Source organism: Salvelinus sp. IW2-2015, linkage group LG17 (assembly GCF_002910315.2).
Source record: "Salvelinus sp. IW2-2015 linkage group LG17, ASM291031v2, whole genome shotgun sequence".
NCBI lineage: Eukaryota > Metazoa > Chordata > Actinopteri > Salmoniformes > Salmonidae > Salvelinus > Salvelinus sp. IW2-2015.
Genome location: NC_036857.1, coordinates 7,488,648 through 7,509,573, shown reverse-complemented (window position 1 = coordinate 7,509,573; position 20,926 = coordinate 7,488,648). Strand labels below are relative to the sequence as shown.

The following is a 20,926-nucleotide window of genomic DNA, read 5'->3' as shown; positions in this document are numbered from 1 at the left end:
TCATCAGTCATTTTGCCTGCTTTGGTTTTGTGCATGCCCCAAGTTATTGCATGATCAGGGGTCCAATGTAGAACAGTTTAGCACTTGGTGAAGAATGCATGACAGCCTGAAGAAATTCATCCTGTCCCCAAGGTCCTTCACAGTGTCATACAGGAGAACCATTGAGAGCATACTGTTGGGCTGCATCACAGCCTGGTACGGCAACTCCACCACCGCTGACCGGATGTGCTACAGAGGGTGGTACACTCAGCCAATCACACCATTGGGTGCACACTGACTGCCCTCTAGGACACCTACAACACCATGTGTCGCAGGAAGGCAAAGAAGATCATCAGGGACCCCGCACCGACTGTTCTCCCCGGTTCCATCACTCAGGCGCAGGCAGTATAGGAGCATCATGGCAAAAACTGAAAGACGATCCAATATCTTATACCCCGAGACCGTTAGGCTGCTGAATAGCCCCCACTGGTCAGCCACCTGCTCCCCCTGTCACCCTTCGCTGCTCCCCCTATGAACATCCCCCACCTCAACAGGCCCTGCCCCCACCTAATGGACATTTATTGTGCTGAATAGCCACCACTAGTCAGCTACTTGCTCCTCCTCCCCCCAGACTTGACCTGCACTGTTGGAACTCAAAACTTAAGATTTTCACTGTACCTTGCAACCCTTRGCATGTGACTAAAACTCTCTAGTGTCCAACTTCCATTCATATACACAACCTATCATACGTATTCACCCCCCCCCCCCCCCCTTGGGTTTCCCCCACATTTTGTGTCAAAGTTTGATTCAAATGTATTTACTTGTCATTTTTCTTTTCAAAACTCTTCAAGCTGTCAAGGTGTTGGGGATTATGACTAGACAGAAATGTTCAAGTCTTGCCATATATTTTCAAACAGATTTAATACAAAACTGTAACTTGGCCACTCAGGAACATTCACTGTCTTCTTGGTAAGCAACTCGTGTAGATTTGACATTTTGTTGTAGGTTATTGTCTTGCTGAAATCTAGGATTTTGCCAGTCCTTAGCTCCATCCAATTTCTTTTTATCCTGAAAAACTCCCCAGTCTTTGCCGATGTCAAGCACACCCATACCATGATGCAGCCACCTCCATGCTTGAAAATAAGGAGGCAGTTAATGAGTGTAATGGATTTTCCCCAAGCATAAGGCTTTGCATTCAGGCCAAAAAGTGTTTTACTTTGCCGTGTTTTCCCCCCTCAGTATTACTTCAGTGCTTTGCTGCATACAGGATGCATGTTTTGGATTATTTGTATTCTGTATATGTGTATTCTTCTTTTCATTCTGTCATTTAGGTCATTACTGTGGAGTCACTATAATGTTGATCCATCCTGTTTTCTCCTATCCACAGCCATTGAACACTGTAGCCGTTTTAAAATCACCAATGGCCTCATTGTGACATCCCTGAGCAGTTTCCTTCCTGTCCTTCAGTTCAGAAGGATGACTATCTTCGATTTGTCTGGGTGGTTTAATACATCATCCACAGCATAATTATTAACTTGACCATGCTTAGATATTCAATGTCTGATTTGTTATTGCTACCCATCTACCAATTACTGCCCTTCTTGAGGCTTTTGAAAAGCTCCCTGGTCTGTGGTTGAATCTGTGCTTGAAATTCAATACTTGACTTAGGGACCTTACAGATGTGTGTATATTGGGGACAAAGGAAGTGGTAGTCATTAAACAATCATGTCAACCCCTATTATCTGATTGAGTCCATGTAATTTATGTGATTTGTTCATCCAAATTTTACTCCTGAACAACTATATTTTAGTTATTAAATTTGTAAAATTGTAGAATTTAATTTTAACATTAAGAGTATTTTTCGTATATCAATGACAAAAAAAAATCTATTTCAATCCCACTTTGTAACGCAACAAAATGTGTAAAAATCCAAGGGGGTGAATACTTATAACCATCGGGGTATGTAATTAATCACCCTCCCCTTCCTTACCACAAAAACAATATGGTCATTGGAAATGCATTTTATTGATTACAGATGTGTATGTTAAGTATTTGCACATAAAATGTGTACATAATGTTTGTGCGATAATATACCAGTTTTCCTAACACCTGTCCTATTTTGATTCAGTGCTGTCAATCATGAAGCCTGACCTCAAAATAACTGGAAAAAAACCTTGAAATTGTTGACCACAGTAAAAAAGAAAAAGACATACAGTTGAAGTCGGAAATTTACATACACTTAGGTTGGCGTCATTAAAACTAGTTTTTCAACCACTCCACAAATTTCTTGTTAACAAACTATAGTTTTGGCAAGTCAGTTAGGACATCTACTTTGTGCTTGACACAAGTAATTTTTCCAACAATTGTTTACAGATTATTTCACTGTATCACAATTCCAGTGGGTCAGAAGTTTACATACACTAAGTTGACTGTGCCTTTAAACAGCTTGGAAAATTCCAGAAAATGATGTCATGGCTTTAGAAGCTTCTGATTAGGGTCAATTGGAGGTGTACCTGTGGATGTACTTCAAGGCCTACCTTCAAACTCAGTGCCTCTTTGCTTGACATCATGGGAAAATCAAAAGAAATCAGCCAAGACCTCACAAGTCTGGTTCATCCTTGGGAGCAATTTCCAAACTCCTCAAGGTACCACGTTCATCTGTATAAACAATAGTACGCAAGTATAACACCATGGGACACGCAGCCGTCATAGAGATGAACGTACTTTGGTGCGAAAAGTGCAAATCATCCCAGAACAACAGCAAAGGACCTTGTGAAGATGCTGGAGGAAACAGGTACAAAGGTATCTATATCCACAGTAAAACGAGTCCTATATCGACATAACCTGAAAGGCCGCTCAGCAAGGAAGAAGCCATTGCTCCAAAACCGCCATAAAAAAGCCAGACTACGGTTTGCAACTGCACATGGGGAAAGATCATACTTTTTGGAGAAATGTCCTCTGGTCTGATGAAACAAAAATAGAACTGTTTGGCCATAATGACCATCGTTATGTTTGGAGGAAAAAGAGGGAGGCTTGCAAGCCGAAGAACACCATCCCAACCGTGAAGCACGGGGGTGGCAGCATCATGTTGTGGGGGTGCTTTGCTGCAGGAGGAACTGGTGCACTTCACATAATATATGGCATCATGAGGTAGGAAAATTATGTGGATATATTGAAGCAACATCTCAAGACATCAGTCAGGAAGTTAAAGCTTGGTCGCAAATGGGTCTTCCAAATGGTCAATGACCTCAAGCATACTTCCAAAGTTGTGGCAAAATGGCTTAAGGACAACAAAGTCAAGATATTGGAGTGGTCATCACAAAGCCCTGACCTCAATCCTATAGAACATTTGTGGGCAGAACTGAAAAAGCGTGTGCGAGCAAGGAGTCCTGTAAACCTAACTCAGTTACACCAGCTGTCAGGAGGAACGGGCAAAAATTCACCCAACTTATTGTGGGAAGCTTGTGGAAGGCTACCCGAAACATTTGACCCAAGTTAAACAATTTAAAGGCAATGCTACCAAATACTAATTGAGTGTATGTAAACGTCTGACCCACTGGGAATGTGATGAAAGAAATAAAAGCTGAAATAAATCCTTCTCTACTATTATTCTGACATTTCACATTCTTAAAATAAAGTGGTGATCCTAACTGACCTAAGACAGTGAATTTTTACTAGGATTAAATGTTAGGAATTGTGAAAAACTGAGTTAATGTATTTGGCTCAGGTGTATGTAAACTTCCGACTTCAACTGTATATATAAGAATACTTCGCTAAATGTCAGAGGATGAAATGGGGGGTAGATTAAAGAAAATTGAATAATTAAGTCAATAATCCTGAGAGGAGTATACCGGTAGTGATTGAAAGCAGTGGATGAAGTTGAGTTGTCTTATTTTGGTGGTCTGTATGCTATCTATCTTCCAGCTCTTCAAAAAGTGAGCAACTGTGTCTCTTCATGTAATAGACCAATGGTACCTAGATTCAGACCCCATGAGTAGCTGTAGAGAAAAAGAAAACATACCGTCATTGGCATCCATCACAAGTATCAACGGCATTAGATAAAAAATGTATGACCTAGTTGCCCAACAAAGTAGGCAGCTTAGAGAACTATAATTGAGAGCCACACACTTTCAGTACCATTAATTTCCTCTGATCGTGCTCAGGTTCTGCTGTCCACCTCAGGAAGGTGCAGACATCTTTGGCCACCTGGCTCATAGTGGCTGAGGTGCCTGTGGAGCGATGTCATTAGGAAAAAGGGTTGCCGTTGAACATGCCCAGTGCATATCTAGTGGTTTTGTACAGGTGTGTGATATCCTAGTCTGATAAAGAGAAGAGTCTAATCTACACACAATGTAGACCACTCACCATCCTCAAACTCTAGAACCTTGTTGTAGATGGGAGGAGCTAAGCCAATGGCCTTGCCAGGGAAATTACGATTGTAGTAGATGTCCTCTCTCACGTCAACCCCTGCAGGTGGTCACAGTACCCTGTCAGTAAGGAGAACACATAGTTCTCTCCTCCATGTCTGCAAGGAAAGCCGGAGGCAGATTGTGAATACTGCACACTCATAAGACCCTTTCCTTCACAACTGTCCTTTTTTAAAATTTCACCTTTATTTAACCAGGTAGGCCAGTTGAGAACAAGTTCTCATTTACAACTGCAACCTGGCCAAGATAAAGCAAAGCAGTGCGACAAAAACAACAGTTACCCGTGGGATAAACAAACGTACAGTCAATAACACAACAGAAAAATCTGTATACAGTGTGTGCAAATGAAGTAAGGCGGTAAGGCAATAAATAGGCCATAGTGGCGGAGTAATCACAATTTAGCAAATAACACTGGAGTGATAGGTGTGCAGATGAGGATGTGCAAGTAGAAATACTGGGGTGCAAAAGAGCAGAAAAACAAATATGGGATGAGGTAGGTAGTTGGTTGGATGGGCTATTTACAGATGGGCTGTGTACAGCTGCAGCGATCGGTAAGCTGCTCTGACAGCTGGTGCTTAAAGCTAGTGAGGGAGATATGAGTCTCCAGCTTCAGTGATTTTTGCAATTCGTTCCAGTCATTGGCAGCAGAGAACTGGAAGGAAAGGCGGCCAAAGTAGGTGTTGGCTTTGGGGATGACCAGTGAAATATACCTGCTGGAGCGCGTGCTACGGGTGGGTGTTGCTATGGTGACCAGTGAGCTGAGATAAGGCGGAGCTTTACCTAGCAAAGACTTATAGATGACCTGGAGCCAGTGAGTTTGGCGACGAATATGTAGTGAGGACCAGCCAACGAGAGCATACAGGTCGCAGTGGTGGGTAGTATATGGGGCTTTGGTGACAAAACGGAGGGCACTGTGATAGATTTAATCCAATTTGCTGAATAGAGTGTTGGAGGCTATTTTGTAAATGACATCACTGAACTCAAGGATCGGTAGGGTAGTCAGCTTTACGAGGGTATGTTCGGCAAATAGGAAGCCGATTCTAGATTTCATTTTGTATTGGATGCTTAATGTGAGTCTGGAAGGAGAGTTTAGTCTAACCAGACACCTAGGTATTTGTAGTTGTCCACACATATAAGTCAGAACAGTCCAGAGTAGTGATGCTAGTCGGGCGGGCGGGTGCGGGCAGTGATCGGTTGAAGAGCAAGAAAATTTCATTTTACTAGCATTTAAGAGCAGTTGGAGGCCACGGAAGGAGTGTTTTATGGCATTGAAGCTTGTTTGGAGGTTTGTTAACACAGTGTCCAAAGAAGGGCCAGATGTATACAGAATGGTGTCGTTTGCTTAGGAGGTGGATCAAAGAATCACCTGCAGCAAGAACGACATCATTGATATATACAGAGAATTGAACCCTGTGGCACCCCCATAGAGACTGCCAGAGGTCCAGACAACAGTCCCTCCAATTTTACACAGTGAACTCTGAGAAGTAGTTGGTGAACCAGGTGAGGCAGTCATTTGAGAAACCAAGGCTGTTGAGTCTGCCGATAAGAATACGGTGATTGACAAAGTCGAAAGACTTGGCCAGGTCGATGAAGACGGCTGCACAGTACTGTCTTTTATCGATGGCAGTTATGATATCTTTTAGGACCTTGAGCGTGGCTGAGGTGCACCCGTGACCAGCTCGGAAACCGGATTGCATAGCGGAGAATGTACGGTGGGATTCGAAATGGTCGGTGATCTCTTTGTTCACTTGGCTTTCGAAGACTTTAGAAAGGCAGGGTAGGATAGATATAGGTCTGTAACAGTTTGAGTCTAGCGTCTCCCCCTTGGAAGAGGGGGATGACCGCAGCCACTTTCCAATCTTTAGGAATCTCAGACGATACGAAAGAGAGGTTGAACAGGCTAGTAATAGGGGTTGCAACAATGGCGGCGGATAATTTTAGGAAGAGAGGGTCCAGATTGTCTAGCCCAGCTGATTTGTAGGGATCCAGATTTTGTAGCTCTATCAGAACATCAGCCGTTAGGATTTGGGTGAAGGAGAAGCGGGAGGGGGTGGCTTGGGCCAGTTGCTGCAGTGGGTGCAGAGCTGTTGGCCGGGGTTGCGGTAGCCAGGTGGAAAGCATGGCCAGCCGTAGAGAAATGCTTATTGAAATTCTCAATTATCGTGGATTTATGGTTGGTGACAGTGTTTCCTAGCCTCAGTGAAGTGGGCAGCTGGGAGGAGGTGCTCTTATTCTCCATGGACTTTATAGTGTCCCAAAACTTTTGGGAATTAGTGCTGCAGGATGCAAATTTCTGTTTGAAAAAGCTAGCCTTTGCTTTCTTAACTGACTGTGTATATTGTTTCCTGACTTCCCTGAAAAGTTGCATATCGCGGGGACTATTTGATGCTAGTGCAGTGCGCCACAGGATGTTTTTGTGCTGGTCAAGGGCAGTCAAGTCTGGAGTGAACCAAGGGCTATGTCTGTTCTTAGTTCTACATTTTTTGAAAGGGCATTCTTATTTAAGATGGTGGGGAAAGCACTTTTAAAGAGCAACCAGGCATCCTCTACTGACGGGATGAGGTCAATATCCTTCCAGGATACCCGAGCCAGGTCGATTAGAAAGGCCTGCTCGCAGAAGTGTTTTAGGGGACGCTTGACAGTGATGAGGGGTGGTCGTTTGACCACGGACCCATAACGGACGCAGGCAATGAGGCATTGATCGCTGAGATCCTGGTTGAAGACAGCAGAGGTGTATTTAGAGGGCAAGTTGGTCAGGATGATATCTATGAGGGTGCCCATGTTTACGGATTTGGGGTTGTACCTGGTAGGTTCATTAATAATGTGTGTGAGATTAAGGTCATCTATCTTAGATTGTAGGACGCCCGGGGTGTTAAGCATATCCCACTTTAGGTCACCTAACAGTACGAACTCTGCCGATAGATGGGGGGCAATCAATTCACATATAGTGTCCAGGGCACAGCTGGGAGCTGAGGGGGGTCCATAACAAGTGTCAACAGTGAGGGACTTATTTCTGGAGAGATGGATTTTTTTAAAGTAGAAGCTCGAACTGTTTGGGCAAAGACCTGGATAGTATAACAAAACTCTGCAGGCTATTGCAACTCCGCCCCCTTTAGCAGTTCTATCTTGATGGAAAATGTAATTGGGGATGGACATTTCAGAATTTTTGGTGGCCTTCCTAAGCCAGGATTCAGACACGGCGAGGACATCAGGGTTAGCAGAGTGTGCTAAAGAAGTGAATAAAGCAAACTTAGGGAGGAGGTTTCTGATGTTAACATGCATGAACCCAAGGCTTTTACAGTTACAGAAGTCAACAAATGAGAGTGTCTGGGGACACACAGGGCCTGGGTTAACCTCTACATCACCAGAGGAACAGAGGAGGAGTAGGATGAGGGTACGGCTAAAGGCTATAAGAACTGGTCGTCTAGTGCGTTGGGAACAGACAATAAAAGGAGCAGATTTCTGGGCGTSGTAGGATATATTCAGGGCATAAGGTACAGGCAAGGGTATGGTAGGGTGTGAGTACAGTGGAGGTAAACCTAGGCATTGAGTGACAATGAGAGAGGTTGCATCTCTGGAGGCGCCAGTTAAGCTAGGTGTGGTCTCCGCATGTGTGGGGGGTGGGACAAAGGAGCTATCTGAGGCATGTTGAGCGGGACTAGGGGCCCCGCAGTAAAATAAAACAATGAGAGCTACCATAAACAACAGTATACAAGGCATATTGACATTAGAGAGAGAGGCATAAAGCAATCACAGGTGTTGATTGGGAGAGCTAAGACAACGGGTAAGACAACAAAGGGTAAACAGCTAAGACAACAACAACGGGTAAATGGCGATGAATGGGCAGAGAGGGTCAGTTAGCTACACACAGGGCTTGAGTTCGAGGCTGGGGCCGACAGATAAACAAAATTAAGTACCGTGTTAATGAACAGTCCAGCAGGCATCAGCTGTGTAGCCGAGTGATCATAGGGTCCAATGAGCAGCAATAGAGGAAACAGGGAGCTGTTCGGTAGTCGTTACTACGCTAGGCGAGCGGGAGTTCAGAAAGCTAGCGGGCCGGGGCCAGCAGATGGGTCTTCACCGACAGAGGCCGGTTGAGAACACATAGGCTGAATTACGTCAGCAGACCAGCAGTGATGGATCGGCGGGGCTCCGTGTCGACAAAGGGTCCAGGCCAATTGGCAAGAGAGGTATTGTAGTTGGTGTACATCGTTTGCTAGCTGAGAGATGGGCCTAGCTCGAGGCTAACTGGTGCTTGCTTCTGGACAAGGGCGTTAGTCACAATAGCCACTCGGTAGCAGCTAGCTAGTTGCGATGATCAGGTGTGCTGGTCCAGAGCCTGCGGCAGGAATCCGGTAATGTAGTGGAAAGAAGCAGTCCGATATGCTCAGGGCTGATATCGCGCTGTGCAGACTGGCAGGTATTATCCGGGCTAAATCGGCTGGTGTCTGAGCTAAAGGTAAAGACCACCAGCAGTGGCTAACAATGACTAAATAGCTAGTAGCTAATTAGCTGACTAGCTTCTTATGGAGGTTCCAGTTATAAGGTCTAAAAAATATCAGATCCGTACCACATTGGGTGAGGCGGGTTGCAGGAAGGTATATTTAATTCTCTCTCAAAAAAAAAAAAGAGATTTCAAAATATTGAAATGCACACAAAAAAAAATACAAAAAAACAGAATATTTACACGGGACAAAAACAAACACGTCTTACTGCTACGTTATCTTGGATTCGTCCTTCAGCTATTCACTTGTGCTTATAATCTATAAAGGCAGCAAAATTGGCAAAATGGGCCATAACAGGTAGGGTTAGGTGAAAGCTACAAATGTCCCTAGATTCAAAGCAAGGAACTAAACCTGTGTAAACAGTCATATGTACATTTTAGATCTTGCTTGGGGTGAACCTATTTTAAGCAGCCCACAGAATCACCTGGCATTGACTATGTAGCTGAGGTCAGGGGGTAGGGCGCCATTGTTCGACACACGGGCAGCCTCTGGGTTGGGGTATGACTTGGGGAAGTAGTCCGACAGCTTCCCTTGACGTGTCAACATCTCTACAGAGTCGTCAGGGCCATCTACTGGGAAAAAATGTTTAGCATCAACATTCATTTTTTGAATTTCTCATTAGTAGTTATAAAAACAGCTGATTACTCTATTTTGGAATGTATTCTTAAGTAACATAAGTCAGTTAATCTCACCTTTTAAGCAAGCACCTTAACTTCAGCCTATGTCTGCGAGACTTCAACAAGGTTTCGGAAGGCCATGTATTCCATACTATGACAGGCAGAAAACACCTGCTTGTACACCTGATATCCAAGTCAGATACTGTGGGACAAAACAACAGAGGCATGAGAGAATTGTGTAACCTCAACGTGTTTCTCAGGGAGCCATGTAAACATCCCCTCACATGAGTGATAATAACATAAAGGAGGTGATCTAACCTGGCATGATCAAGAGATGACAGCATGCCACTGAGTCCATGGGTAAGATGGTGGGTGAAACTCCAGATCTGAGGCGTTCACCGTCTGGTGAAGCATCTGAGCAATACTGTCCCTCCTGCAGTCAACACACCCAACGACGATAGGGCCATCTTTCCTCTGGACAGGCTGGCAAAAGACATGTTGCTTGCCTGTGGAAAAGGTGAAATCAAGGTGAATGTCAGTAGGCTACATACAGGGAAGAAAAGGGTGAATAGATAGCTTGGTCTTTTAGTTAAAAAATCCATGTCCTCAGCTTTTACATAAGACAACCACTGTAGAGCACTACCAATATAACTGAGTTTCAAACAACTTAACTTGAGCTAGAGACTTGACTTGTTGTTAGAGTTCGCTAACTATAGTAGTAGCTAGAGGTCCTATTGGCCCATCTTCCTAGCTAGTTAGCTAGCTAGCCAGGAAACTAATGCTACCGGTGAGATGACCTTGCGATATTCAAAACAAAATTCCATTACAAATCCAATATTATCCAATAGAGAAAGTCTGTATTTAAAATATAGCTAAGATTACCTGATTAGTGATGACGACATTCTTCAGAAGAGTTCTGCTGCTACAGCACACAACTGTCCCATGAACCGCAATGCTTGCACCCAGCTTTATTTTGCTCTGAAAGTTTCCTTCCCTCTGCTTAGTGCAGCGTGAGTATGTCCACCAGGTGGTGATCAAGGGGAGTTACCAAACAATCACAGTGACATAACTGTCCTTCGGCTTCTTCTGTAACTGCACTTACTGGTTAAGTCTATAATGACACGTCTGACACACAAATCGATATTTCATTTCAGAATGTATAAACAATTTGGTATGGGTCAGTTTTAGGCTTTTGCTAGTCGGTTTAAGCGTCAGCTGGCATTATATAGTTTATCCCACTGTTACTGTAACCAGCCATACATACCAATGGCTGAGACTAACGCTTCGAACACACCGACTGTGTYTTTGCGCTTCGATACACCAGAAGTACATTCATTTCCAATGGAACGCTGCATTTGCCTTGCAGCATTGCGTTGCAGAGGCAGTTGCAGTGCGTTCTGTGTGGCATACGTTCGATAAATCGAACGTATGCATCAAATTGTATGAGTGGACTTGACAGAAAGTAGCAAAATATGAATGTCGTTTTTTTTTTGCATACACATTCAGTAAAAATTTGTGATTACATAAAAACAGTTTGATTGCATAATTTCTTTACATTTTTTATAAATTTATTTGCCAAGTATATTATTTATTCGATGACATCCTCAAATTAATTGTGAGAGCCTATAATATAATTTCCCTCAAATGCAGTTTTGGAGCGAAATGCAATAATAAATAGTAAAGATAGGCAGAGTAGGCTCTTTCAACAATGAAACCAACGTTGTGGAAGGTGGTCTTGATCGCGCTGTTGGGCCGGGACCAGCCCCGCCGAAAGCGCAGGTCTGTGTGGGTCTGCTAGCTAACGCTAACTAGCCATATCTAGCACAAGCTCACTACTAAACTGACCTGGCAATCCTACTATCGTGGACACTTGTCTCCAAGCAGCATTTTTTGTGTTTATGTCCCTGTAGCTGTCAGCAGTTGTGTCAAAAAGACACGGTTTTGAAGATACTGCGAAAATTATTCTCTCCTCCATGTGTCCAACCGCATGCGACCATTTGCAAAAGGTACCTGCATCAGTATAGTTTTCTAGCTGCGCAAAATGTTATGCAGCAGTGATGCAATGACGCAGTCGGTGTGTTCGAAGCGTAATATAGATCTCCGCAAACTCAAACAAGGCCGTGACAACAAAGAGAAGAGTTTTGAGTTGCGTTCAAATACTCATACTAACAGTACAATTTTTTTGTGACGTAAATTGAGTATGTCGTATGCTTATTGGATATAGTTAGTATGCCAAAAGTTCCCGGGTGTCGTACTTCATTCGCGAAAATACAAAGTATACAAACAGTGGACACGATTTCCGTGCTTTTATGGCCCATAATACAATTCTTCCTAAAAATGGGCGTGGCTTCACTATGTTTTCAGATTTGAAAAAAATGTCGGGGAAAAATGCAGCCGAAATCCGACAAGAGCGGATACAATTTCATTGCTTTAACTAATTATGACAAATGTTAAGAAAATGTTGAGCAATGTAATAAAGTAATTACTTTTCAAATAAGTTACGCTACATGTTATGTTGGCTACGCTGTCCTTAAAAACCGCAAAGCATATCATTACTGCAGTAGGTAGCTAGCTACATAACGTTAATTGGCTATTAATACATCGAACTTGCCAGTATATTAACTATATGCTATCTAACTAACTACCCAACGTTTATTGACTTGATTATTCACGTCAGTCTTAGCTAATTGGTAAATGGTACATTCACTATTGTTATTGCGTCAACCAAATCTGGTATCAGGATAAATGTGATGCAGAGTCACCTAATACACTATAAGTACTTTTATTAAACTCAAGCGATAAATGGTAAATGCAATTTTCGTATATACGGGTTCTCTGTATCACCACGCAGGGCAGAACAGAGAACTAACTTATTCATACAGAGTTCTTCTTATATACTAAGACAGAGTTAGTTCCCGCTTCTGAGCTGGCCTGTCAAAGTAGAGGCTGAGCGTGGTCTAGACTCGCTCAACCTATCGTTGGCGCACAGGCTGGTCCCAGCCCCCAGGTGCTCCAACTGTCCGGCGTTGTTGCTCTAGATTACGCACCCACACCCTAGAAACTGAGGTCACAAGCTTGGTTCCTGTTTTTCGTGTCCTCACTTATCACAGACAGTTCTTCAACATTGTTGAGCTATTTACACCTGCATAGAAAACATACTGTTCCCACTCAAGGTTAACCACAGCCTCTGAGCACACTATCTGGGGCAAAATGTTACTTCCAGCACACACACACACACACATGATAGGCCAAGCATATTTTCACACTATCTACTCCAATTTCAGAGTACTCGAGTCTGTCAGAGCGCAGAATAACTGATAATTTTTTTGTTTAACTAGGCAAGTCACACATTTTTTACTTACCGGCCAAACCCAGACAACGCTGGGTCAATTGTGCACCACCCTATGGGACTCCCAATCACAGCCGTTGTGATACAGCCTGGATTCGAACCACGATGCCTGTAGTGATGTCTCTAGCACTGAGATGCAGTGCCTTAGACCACTGCGCCAATCGGAAGCCCTCACGCTCAACACCTGTTGAAAATGGCCTGTGTTGGCAAAAAAAATGCGTAATTAAATTGTTGCAAGCAGCACAGTGACTGTCACCAATGCTCTGGATAACATGAAAAAAGCCTAACCAGCTCTGCTTGGGAGAGTAAAATGGTCAGAGTGAGGCCTTCTCTCATTTGTGTCTGGAAGTAGCTAGCTTGTGTGCTTGACTGCTGTTGTGACGGACATTGGATCAACCCCTACACCTCGACCAAAGCGTACAGTATGCGCTCCGAAAGGGAAACGCTCTGAATTTACGAACACACCCAAAATGTATAGCTAGTCATTTGTTATGCTAACAAGCTAGCAAGAGGTTGCATAGCAATAGCATCAACTTCCGGTAAACAGGAGTATTACTAGTATGCTCAACTGAAAGGATACCGTGCGTTTACAGTATACTAAAATGAACTAATAGTATGTTTATTCAAACAGCTATTGTGAAATCTCACTGTGTGAGTGCCTTCTACCAGGCCCAGGCTTGGTAGCTGGCATGTGTGCATTCAAGCCCTATTGTGACCAACTAGGTTTGAACTCAGGTCTCGAGACACAAGATCGTGTTTGATGCTGAATGTAAGCATAGGCATTAGCTCAGGGAGCTAATTAACCCATGAATGAGGTTCTCACGAAAACATGCCCTTTCAACCTCCTCCTTCTCGCAGAGACCCTGAGTTTGAGTCAAGTACACAATACTTTTAGCTGCTTGGCTAAAGATTATTAAAGGCATTAGATCAGGAAGTCCACAGGTCATACGGATCAGTTTTGGATTAAATAAATATGTAAAACGATTAACCATTTTAGATTATATTGCCAACCCAAACTGTACTGTGCTGGCTTGGATACATTTTATTGTCAGATTGTCCTTTCCAGCATGTTTCCAATTGTGGTGTATGCTAAACCAGGGGATAATGACTGCCCCTCTCATTGAAGCCACTGAAATACAAGGCCAACCGTGGTACTGCAGGCAATGTTTGCAGAAAACAGGATCCTCCATTATGGGGAAATGGCCATTTTCGTGGTCAATTTTCATGTAAATAAAAACATTTACCGAAGACAATCATTGTACCAATAATTGCTTTGAATACACCAGATGTATGTCATTGAACCCATTATTTAGTGTAACATTTCAGCATGTCAAACAAAATTATGAAACTAGCTTGCTAAAAAAAAAAATAGAAGATATTGACTTTAGCATTGGCAAGTTGGCTTAGTCTCGTAGTGAGGACCCTAATAAAATGGAAATAGCTTCATAAACATATTTTGGGGAATTCTGAAACGTATTGAAATAAATGATCAAACTATAAAACTAGCTAGCCASCTATGGGTAACTGTAGCTAGCTAGCTGCCTAACAGGAGTGCTAGATAACGCCCTCCATGAGACTCCATCTTAACTGTCTTAATTTGACTTCAATGTGCTATTGAGTCTCACATAGAAATAAAATCTAATTGTATTTGTCACATGGGCTGAGAGATGCTTTCAAGCCCTTAACCAACAATGCAGTTAAAAAAATAAAATAATGAGTTGTGTCACATGATCAGTGTCCATTATATTTACAGTCATTGGCATAAACAGAGGCAATAAAACAGAGCAAAGAATATTTATGGTGGGCTGTCTATCTCAATTCAATTTCAATTTATTGGCATGGGAAACATATGTTTACATTGCTAAAGCAAGTGAAATAGATAATAAACAAAAGTTAAATAAACAATAAAAATTTACAGTAAACATTACACTCACAAAAGAATAAAGACATTATAAATGTCAAATTATGTCTATGTACAGTGTTGTAATGATGTGCAAATAGTTGAAGTACAAAAGGAAAAATAAATACACATAAAAATAGGTTGTATTTACAATGGTGTTTGTTGTTCACTGGTTGCCCTTTTCTTGTGGCAACAGGTCACAAATCTTGCGGCTGTGATTCCACGCTGTGGTATTTCACCCAATAGATATGGGAGTTTATTAAAATCAGATATTTTTTGGAATGCTTTGTGGATCTGTGTAATCTGAGGGAAAAATGTGTCTCTATATGGGCATACATTTGGCAGGAGGTTAGGAAGTGCCACTCAGTTTCCACCTCATTTTGTGGGCAGTGTGCACATAGCCTGTCTTCTGTTGAGAGCCAGGTCTGCCTTTGGCGGCCTTTCTCAATAGCAAGGCTCACTGAGTCTGTACATAGTCAAATCTTTCCTTAATTTTGGGTCAGTCACAGTGGTCAGGTATTCTGCCACTGTGTACTCTCTGTTTAGGGACAAATATCATTCCATTTTGTTCTGTTTTTTTTGTAAATTCTTTCCAATGTGTCAAGTAATTCTCTTTTTGTTTTCTCATGATTTGGTTGGGTCTAATTGTGTTGCTGTCCTGGGGCTCTGTGGGGTCTGTTTGTGTTTGTGACTAGCTTTCTCTGTAGGTGATGGCTTTGTTATGGAAGGTTTGGGAATCGCTTCCTTTTAGGTGGTTGTAGAATTTAACGTCTCTTTTCTGGATTTCGATAATTAGCGGGTATCGGCCTAATTCTGCTCTGCATGCATTATTTGGTGTTTTACATTGTACACTGAGGATATTTTCTCTGGTTTTTGCATTCTTCATCAAACCATTTGTCATTGTTGTTACTTTTTTTAGGTTATCTGCTTGACATTTTTAGATTTGAAAGGGAAGCTGAGAGGTCAAATATACTGTTTAGGTGTTCTACTGCCAAGTTTACTCCTTCACTATTACAGTGAAACATTTTGTCCAGAAAATTATTTAGAAGGGATTGAATTTGCTGTTGCCCAATTGTTTTTTGGTAGATTTACACACTACTTTCCTTCCATCTATAGTATTTCTTAATATTATTCAGTTCCTTTGGCTTTGATGCTTCATGATTGAGCATAGCTCTGTTCAAGTAGAGTGTGATTTTGTGTGATCTGATAGGGGTGTCAGTGGACTGACCGTAAACGCTCTAAGAGACTCTGGGTTGAGGTCGGTGATAAAGTGGGTTAGAGTGGGTTAGGTCTGCTCTAATTAGCTGTTTAAAGGCTGTTTAAATCCAGGATGGTGGTGGGCCAGGTAGACATTAGGTTTTGAGGCACAGTCTCACGAAGTTCTTACATTCACCCGCTGTATGTTGACAGGGTGAATGTCTTTTTGTGGTAGCAGGTTGGAGATGTGCGTTGGGGAAAGTGAAATAAGCTTTTTCAGTCACTCCCTTGAGTGCTGTGGCCACCCTTTCCTGCTAGGCCCTCAGGTAATTTGTGCCTGTGTAACAGTATAACTTTAGTCCGTCCCCTCGCGAACCAGGGACCCTCTGCACACATCAACAACAGTCACCCACGAAGCATCGTTACCCATCGCMCCACAAAAGCCGCGGCCCTTGCAGAGCAAGGGGAACCACTACTTCAAGGTATCAAAGCGAGTGACGTCACCGTTTGAAAGGCTATTAGCGCGCACCACCGCTAACTAGCTAGCCATTTCACATCGGTTACACCTGTGTGAATTATGATGTGGCTGGGGGACCTTAGTCTGTCCTCTGACAACAGCTCCAGGGCATGCCTAGTGTTTGGGCACCAGAGTTTAGTCACTTTGTGTTTGGGAAAATGTTTAACTTCTTGAATGTATTTGCCATTTGAGTCAATGAGGAGCACAATCTCTGGCTTTTGTGTGTCCTCAGTGGATGTGTGGGGGTTGTCAAGAGAGCTATCAGGGGAGCTGACAGGGGGGCTGTTAGCGGGGGGTGTCTTTTGGGTTGGTGTGTCCTGTGTTGTCTGTCCCGTTGTGGTGTTGAGGATGTGGTCCGGTTCTGAGGTCGGCTGTTCTGCTGGCTTCTCTGGGGGAGTGTCTTGCTCTCTGTCACACCTCAGCTTTCTCACCTCCTTCAGTGCCAGGTGTGCCTCTTCAAGTTCTCTCACCTCAGTCCGTAGAGCAGCCAGCTCTCTCAGACAGCCGTCCATCTCCACCTTCTGCCCTCCGGGTCTTGTTGGGGGTGTGTTGTTGTGCTGGTCTGTTTTGTGAGTTTGTTCTGTCTGGATTGTGTGGGCTAGCTCTCTGAGCTCCACCATGTCCCTCTCCAGCTCTGTGAATTTATCCCTCTCAATGATGGAGCAGTGCAGTTGTTTGACCTGGGTGTGTTTAGTACTGGGTGGGGTGACTATCCTCATCTGCAGGACCGTTTGAAGAGGTGTGATCAGACTCACTCAGGATGGGGGCTCACTCAGCATGGGGGAAACTCTCCTGCCATTGTTAGGCTCAATGATTTTCACACTTCTCACTTCAGTGCTAATTGAAGTTGAAGTTGTCAGTTCTGTCCTGGTAGCTTAGTAGCCTAATTTATTGAGCTTTATATAACAACATTACCTAGAGATTATTGTATTTTACTTTTTGGTTTCAAAAGTAGGTTCAGACTTAACATTACTCACTCAGTTTAGTGTTGGATGGTTTTTCTAGGTTCTGCTGTGTTTCTTCTGCATGTTTTGGTTTGTTAGAAGTTTTTTCTTGATAGTCCTTGGTAGTAATAGTCCATTCAGGTAATTTTGTCCAAAATCAAGGTTTTAGGTATGGAATTTGGATTTTGAATGAAGGTTTTGATGTTGAGGTTAGTATCCTTTATAAGTCCTTGCGAAAAAAAATATCTGCTTTTATCCAACTCTAATTCTATATTTTTGCAGAAGAACTCAGGAGCCCATGAGCTCACCCTCTCTCAATTCAATTTAAGGGCTTTATTGGCATGGGAAACATATGTTTACATTCCCAAAGCAAGTGAAATAGATAATAAAAAATAAGATCATAAAAAATAAATAGATAATAGAGCTCTCTCTCACTATGAATGTGTTATCAGGTCGGCATAGTACAGCTTGGCTGGGTCAGTTCAGTAGCCTGAAAAGGGTGTGCCATATTAGGTGTATGCCTTGCTTTAGTTTAGAAATAGTACAGTGCAGCAAGAAAGAGCTTTTTGGCCTGAGTTGTAAAATGTGGTACTTGATGTAGTACATTTTTTTTAAACACACAGGTGGCGCTGTGATTGAGTTCTTCGATTGAGGTGCTGCGTCACCATAGAGAAAGAAGCTTTGTGACGTCATTTAAACAACGTTTGGTCTGATTAGTAGATGTGGCTTAATGACGCAAAAATAATGTTTAGCAGCAAAGGGGTGAAATTATCATATTCTATGTACATTAAATTAATTATCTGAAAATGTTTTATATCTCAAGTTATTTCTTTATTTTCATTTAGATCCAATCAAATTATCGGACGTTTGGTAGGTGCCAAATTGTAACTCCTAACCCGACATTGTCTCAGTGAATTATTGTGGCTTTCGTTTTGCAACTGACGTTAGCTAACGTTAGCGTTTACAACTCGACAAAAGAAAGACCAACGGCAACTGGTTGTCTCTGGACCTTGTTGTGTAGCCTTTGTTTCAACGGAGGAAAGTCTACATTTTGCTTGATATTTCGGATATAGAGCCAACTTGGGCTCGTTGCTATTCAACGTCTGGCTGGTGAGATGAATAGCATCTAGCTTCGAAGATGAAAACTGAAGTCTCAACAGCGGCCAGTTTTGTTGCCAGATTGCTGAGAGCAACTGGATACTTGTCAGAAGACTTACTGAAAGAGTTCACCCATTCCTTGGAGGAAGCTTTAGGAGGTAGAGTATGTAGCTAGCTATGTAAAAGCCATTGTTGTGTTGTTGACATTTCAGAGCCTATAGACTACTACTTAGTTACTATTAAGCAAACTAGCTTAATTACCTCTGTGCTGGGTCTAATGCTTTGCTCTCATTGCCCTCTTACAGAGCACTACCAACACCACTGGTTCCCCCAGGCTCCATGCAAAGGCTCGGGGTACAGATGTCTCAGGATCAACCACAAAATGGATCCCTTGATTGGCCAAGCAGCTTGCACCATTGGACTCACTCGAGAACAACTCTTCTCACTCCTGCCCAGTGAACTGACGATGTGGGTCGATCCGTACGAGGTGTCCTATCGGATAGGAGAGGATGGCTCCATCTGCGTCCTCTACGAGTCCACTCCACCAGTGCCAACTAATGCCAACACAACAGACATGGTCAGCTGCAAGGAAGTACTGAGATTTGGAAGGCCAAGCCCCTCCAATTCTTTCATGATGACCGTCTCAAGCTAATATTTTTTTATGTTCAGAGCTTTCTCTGTGCACTTCTGTATCAGTTCTGCCCCACATTTTGATGTAATTAATTAAGACATTAAAAGGGATTCTTAGGGATTTTGCCAATAAGGCCCTTTTTCTACTTCCCTAGTGTCAGATTAACTCGTGGATACCATTTCTATATATCTGTCAGGTATGAAGGAAGTTAAAGCTAGTTTTGTAAGCCAATGCTAACTAGTGTTGGCACAATGACTGGAAGTTTATGGGTATCTGTTAGCACGCAAGCAGATACCATAGACTTCCAGTCGTTAGCAACTTCCTTCAAACTGCATGCAGAGACATAAATGGTACCCACGATATCATCTTACTCTGGGGAAGTAGATAAAGGGCTTCATGGCCAAAACCCCAAAGTATCCCTTTAAAGATTTTAGTATTACTGCCACACCCTGTTTGTTTGTTGTGACTCATGAAAATGATAAATTGTTTTCCATGAGTTCCATGATCTGTAACTTAAGTACTGTCCTGAAGCAAAAATTGTATAGATTTATATTACAATTAGTTGTATTTGTAATAAATTCCTCAAAAGCAATTGTTCTGCCATGGTTTCTCTATCAACAATGGTCTCGTGTTGGGCAGGATCATGGTTGTGTTCAGTAGGCACGAAAATGGGGAAAATGCATGTTCTTATTGGACATTCATTCCTCCTGTTTAGTGCCCACACAACCCAGTTGATTGAGGCGTCTGTATGTTACAGAGGGTAAGGCTGCCATTGTAAGCTCAGGTGTATTCATTACTCCAATTGTTGCAAAATGTTTTGCTACAAAACAAGTTTCTATTGGACAAATTCTGGTATGTCTCCTTGTTTCATTCCGTTTGCAGTCGTTTGGATAGTAAACAGTTTCCGTTGAAAGAAGTAATGAATACACCCCGGGTGTTGAGATCAGGTTATAGATAAGATGGCGGGATATTTAGGTCACCTGGAGCCTGAGCTGCAGCTGACTGAACATACTGACCCCATGTATTAGCAGATTGTATTAGAGGTTCTGATCTTCCATCCCTTCACGAAAGGCAAGGGAGCAGTGACATAAGCAGGTTTGACCACTCCAACTTAGGGGTCAGTATCGCACAAAGGCACTCAGTAGATTTATGAATAACACAGATTTTGTAATGATAGTGAAGAGTGAAATGGTGGCAGGGAAATGAGCACAGGAGGAGCACAATGGACAGTGTAACCCTACACCTGCAATGAGGTTGAGAAATGTCATTTCTAGAGCAAAAAAGCAAAAAGAATGACTAAGACGGACAGTAATTGGTCAGGAAGAAAACCAGCACACACTCGAGGAATGAAGCTTGGGAAGTAAACTGAAGCTTCAGATTCTCATCGACAAAGCAGATGTATGATAAACAGCTGCTAGCAATTGTAGAATACTTTTTAGGGGAACATATTTGCCGTTGCATACCATCAGAGATGACTTTGTCCTTTCTTTTGGTTTGGTATTTCCATCTACAGTTAGGCCGACTGCTCTCAACGGGAGTGAAACAATATGCTTTTTGTCTAAAACAAATCATTGATCGGTAATAAGCATAATATAAAATGACAAAAAGCATTTGTTTTGGCTGGTTTGTTGTCCCCGAGGTGAGATGATATGGACCCAGAAGGCTTGAATTTCTGCTCTTGCCAAAGTAACTCGTTTATCATTAATTTGATCTGTTACAGCAATGAACCATTTCCACATACTTACCTTTTTTCAATAAGACA

General features: G+C 42.6%; 1 protein-coding gene and 1 pseudogene across 1 annotated transcript; one reads left to right on the top strand and one right to left on the bottom strand.

Moving 5' to 3' along the window:
* Nucleotides 1-1,985: 1,985 nt before the first annotated feature.
* On the bottom strand, nt 1,986-17,210 carry LOC111976856 (cytochrome c1, heme protein, mitochondrial-like; annotated as a pseudogene).
* Nucleotides 17,211-18,127: 917 nt separating this feature from the next.
* LOC111976739 (protein BTG1) lies at nt 18,128-19,756 on the top strand. Its single transcript, XM_024005827.2, has 2 exons — nt 18,128-18,691; nt 18,839-19,756. The coding sequence occupies exons 1-2, from the start codon at nt 18,574-18,576 to the stop codon at nt 19,183-19,185; spliced, it is 465 nt and encodes a 154-aa protein (XP_023861595.1). The 5' UTR covers nt 18,128-18,573; the 3' UTR covers nt 19,186-19,756.
* The last annotated feature ends 1,170 nt before the right edge of the window (nt 19,757-20,926 follow it).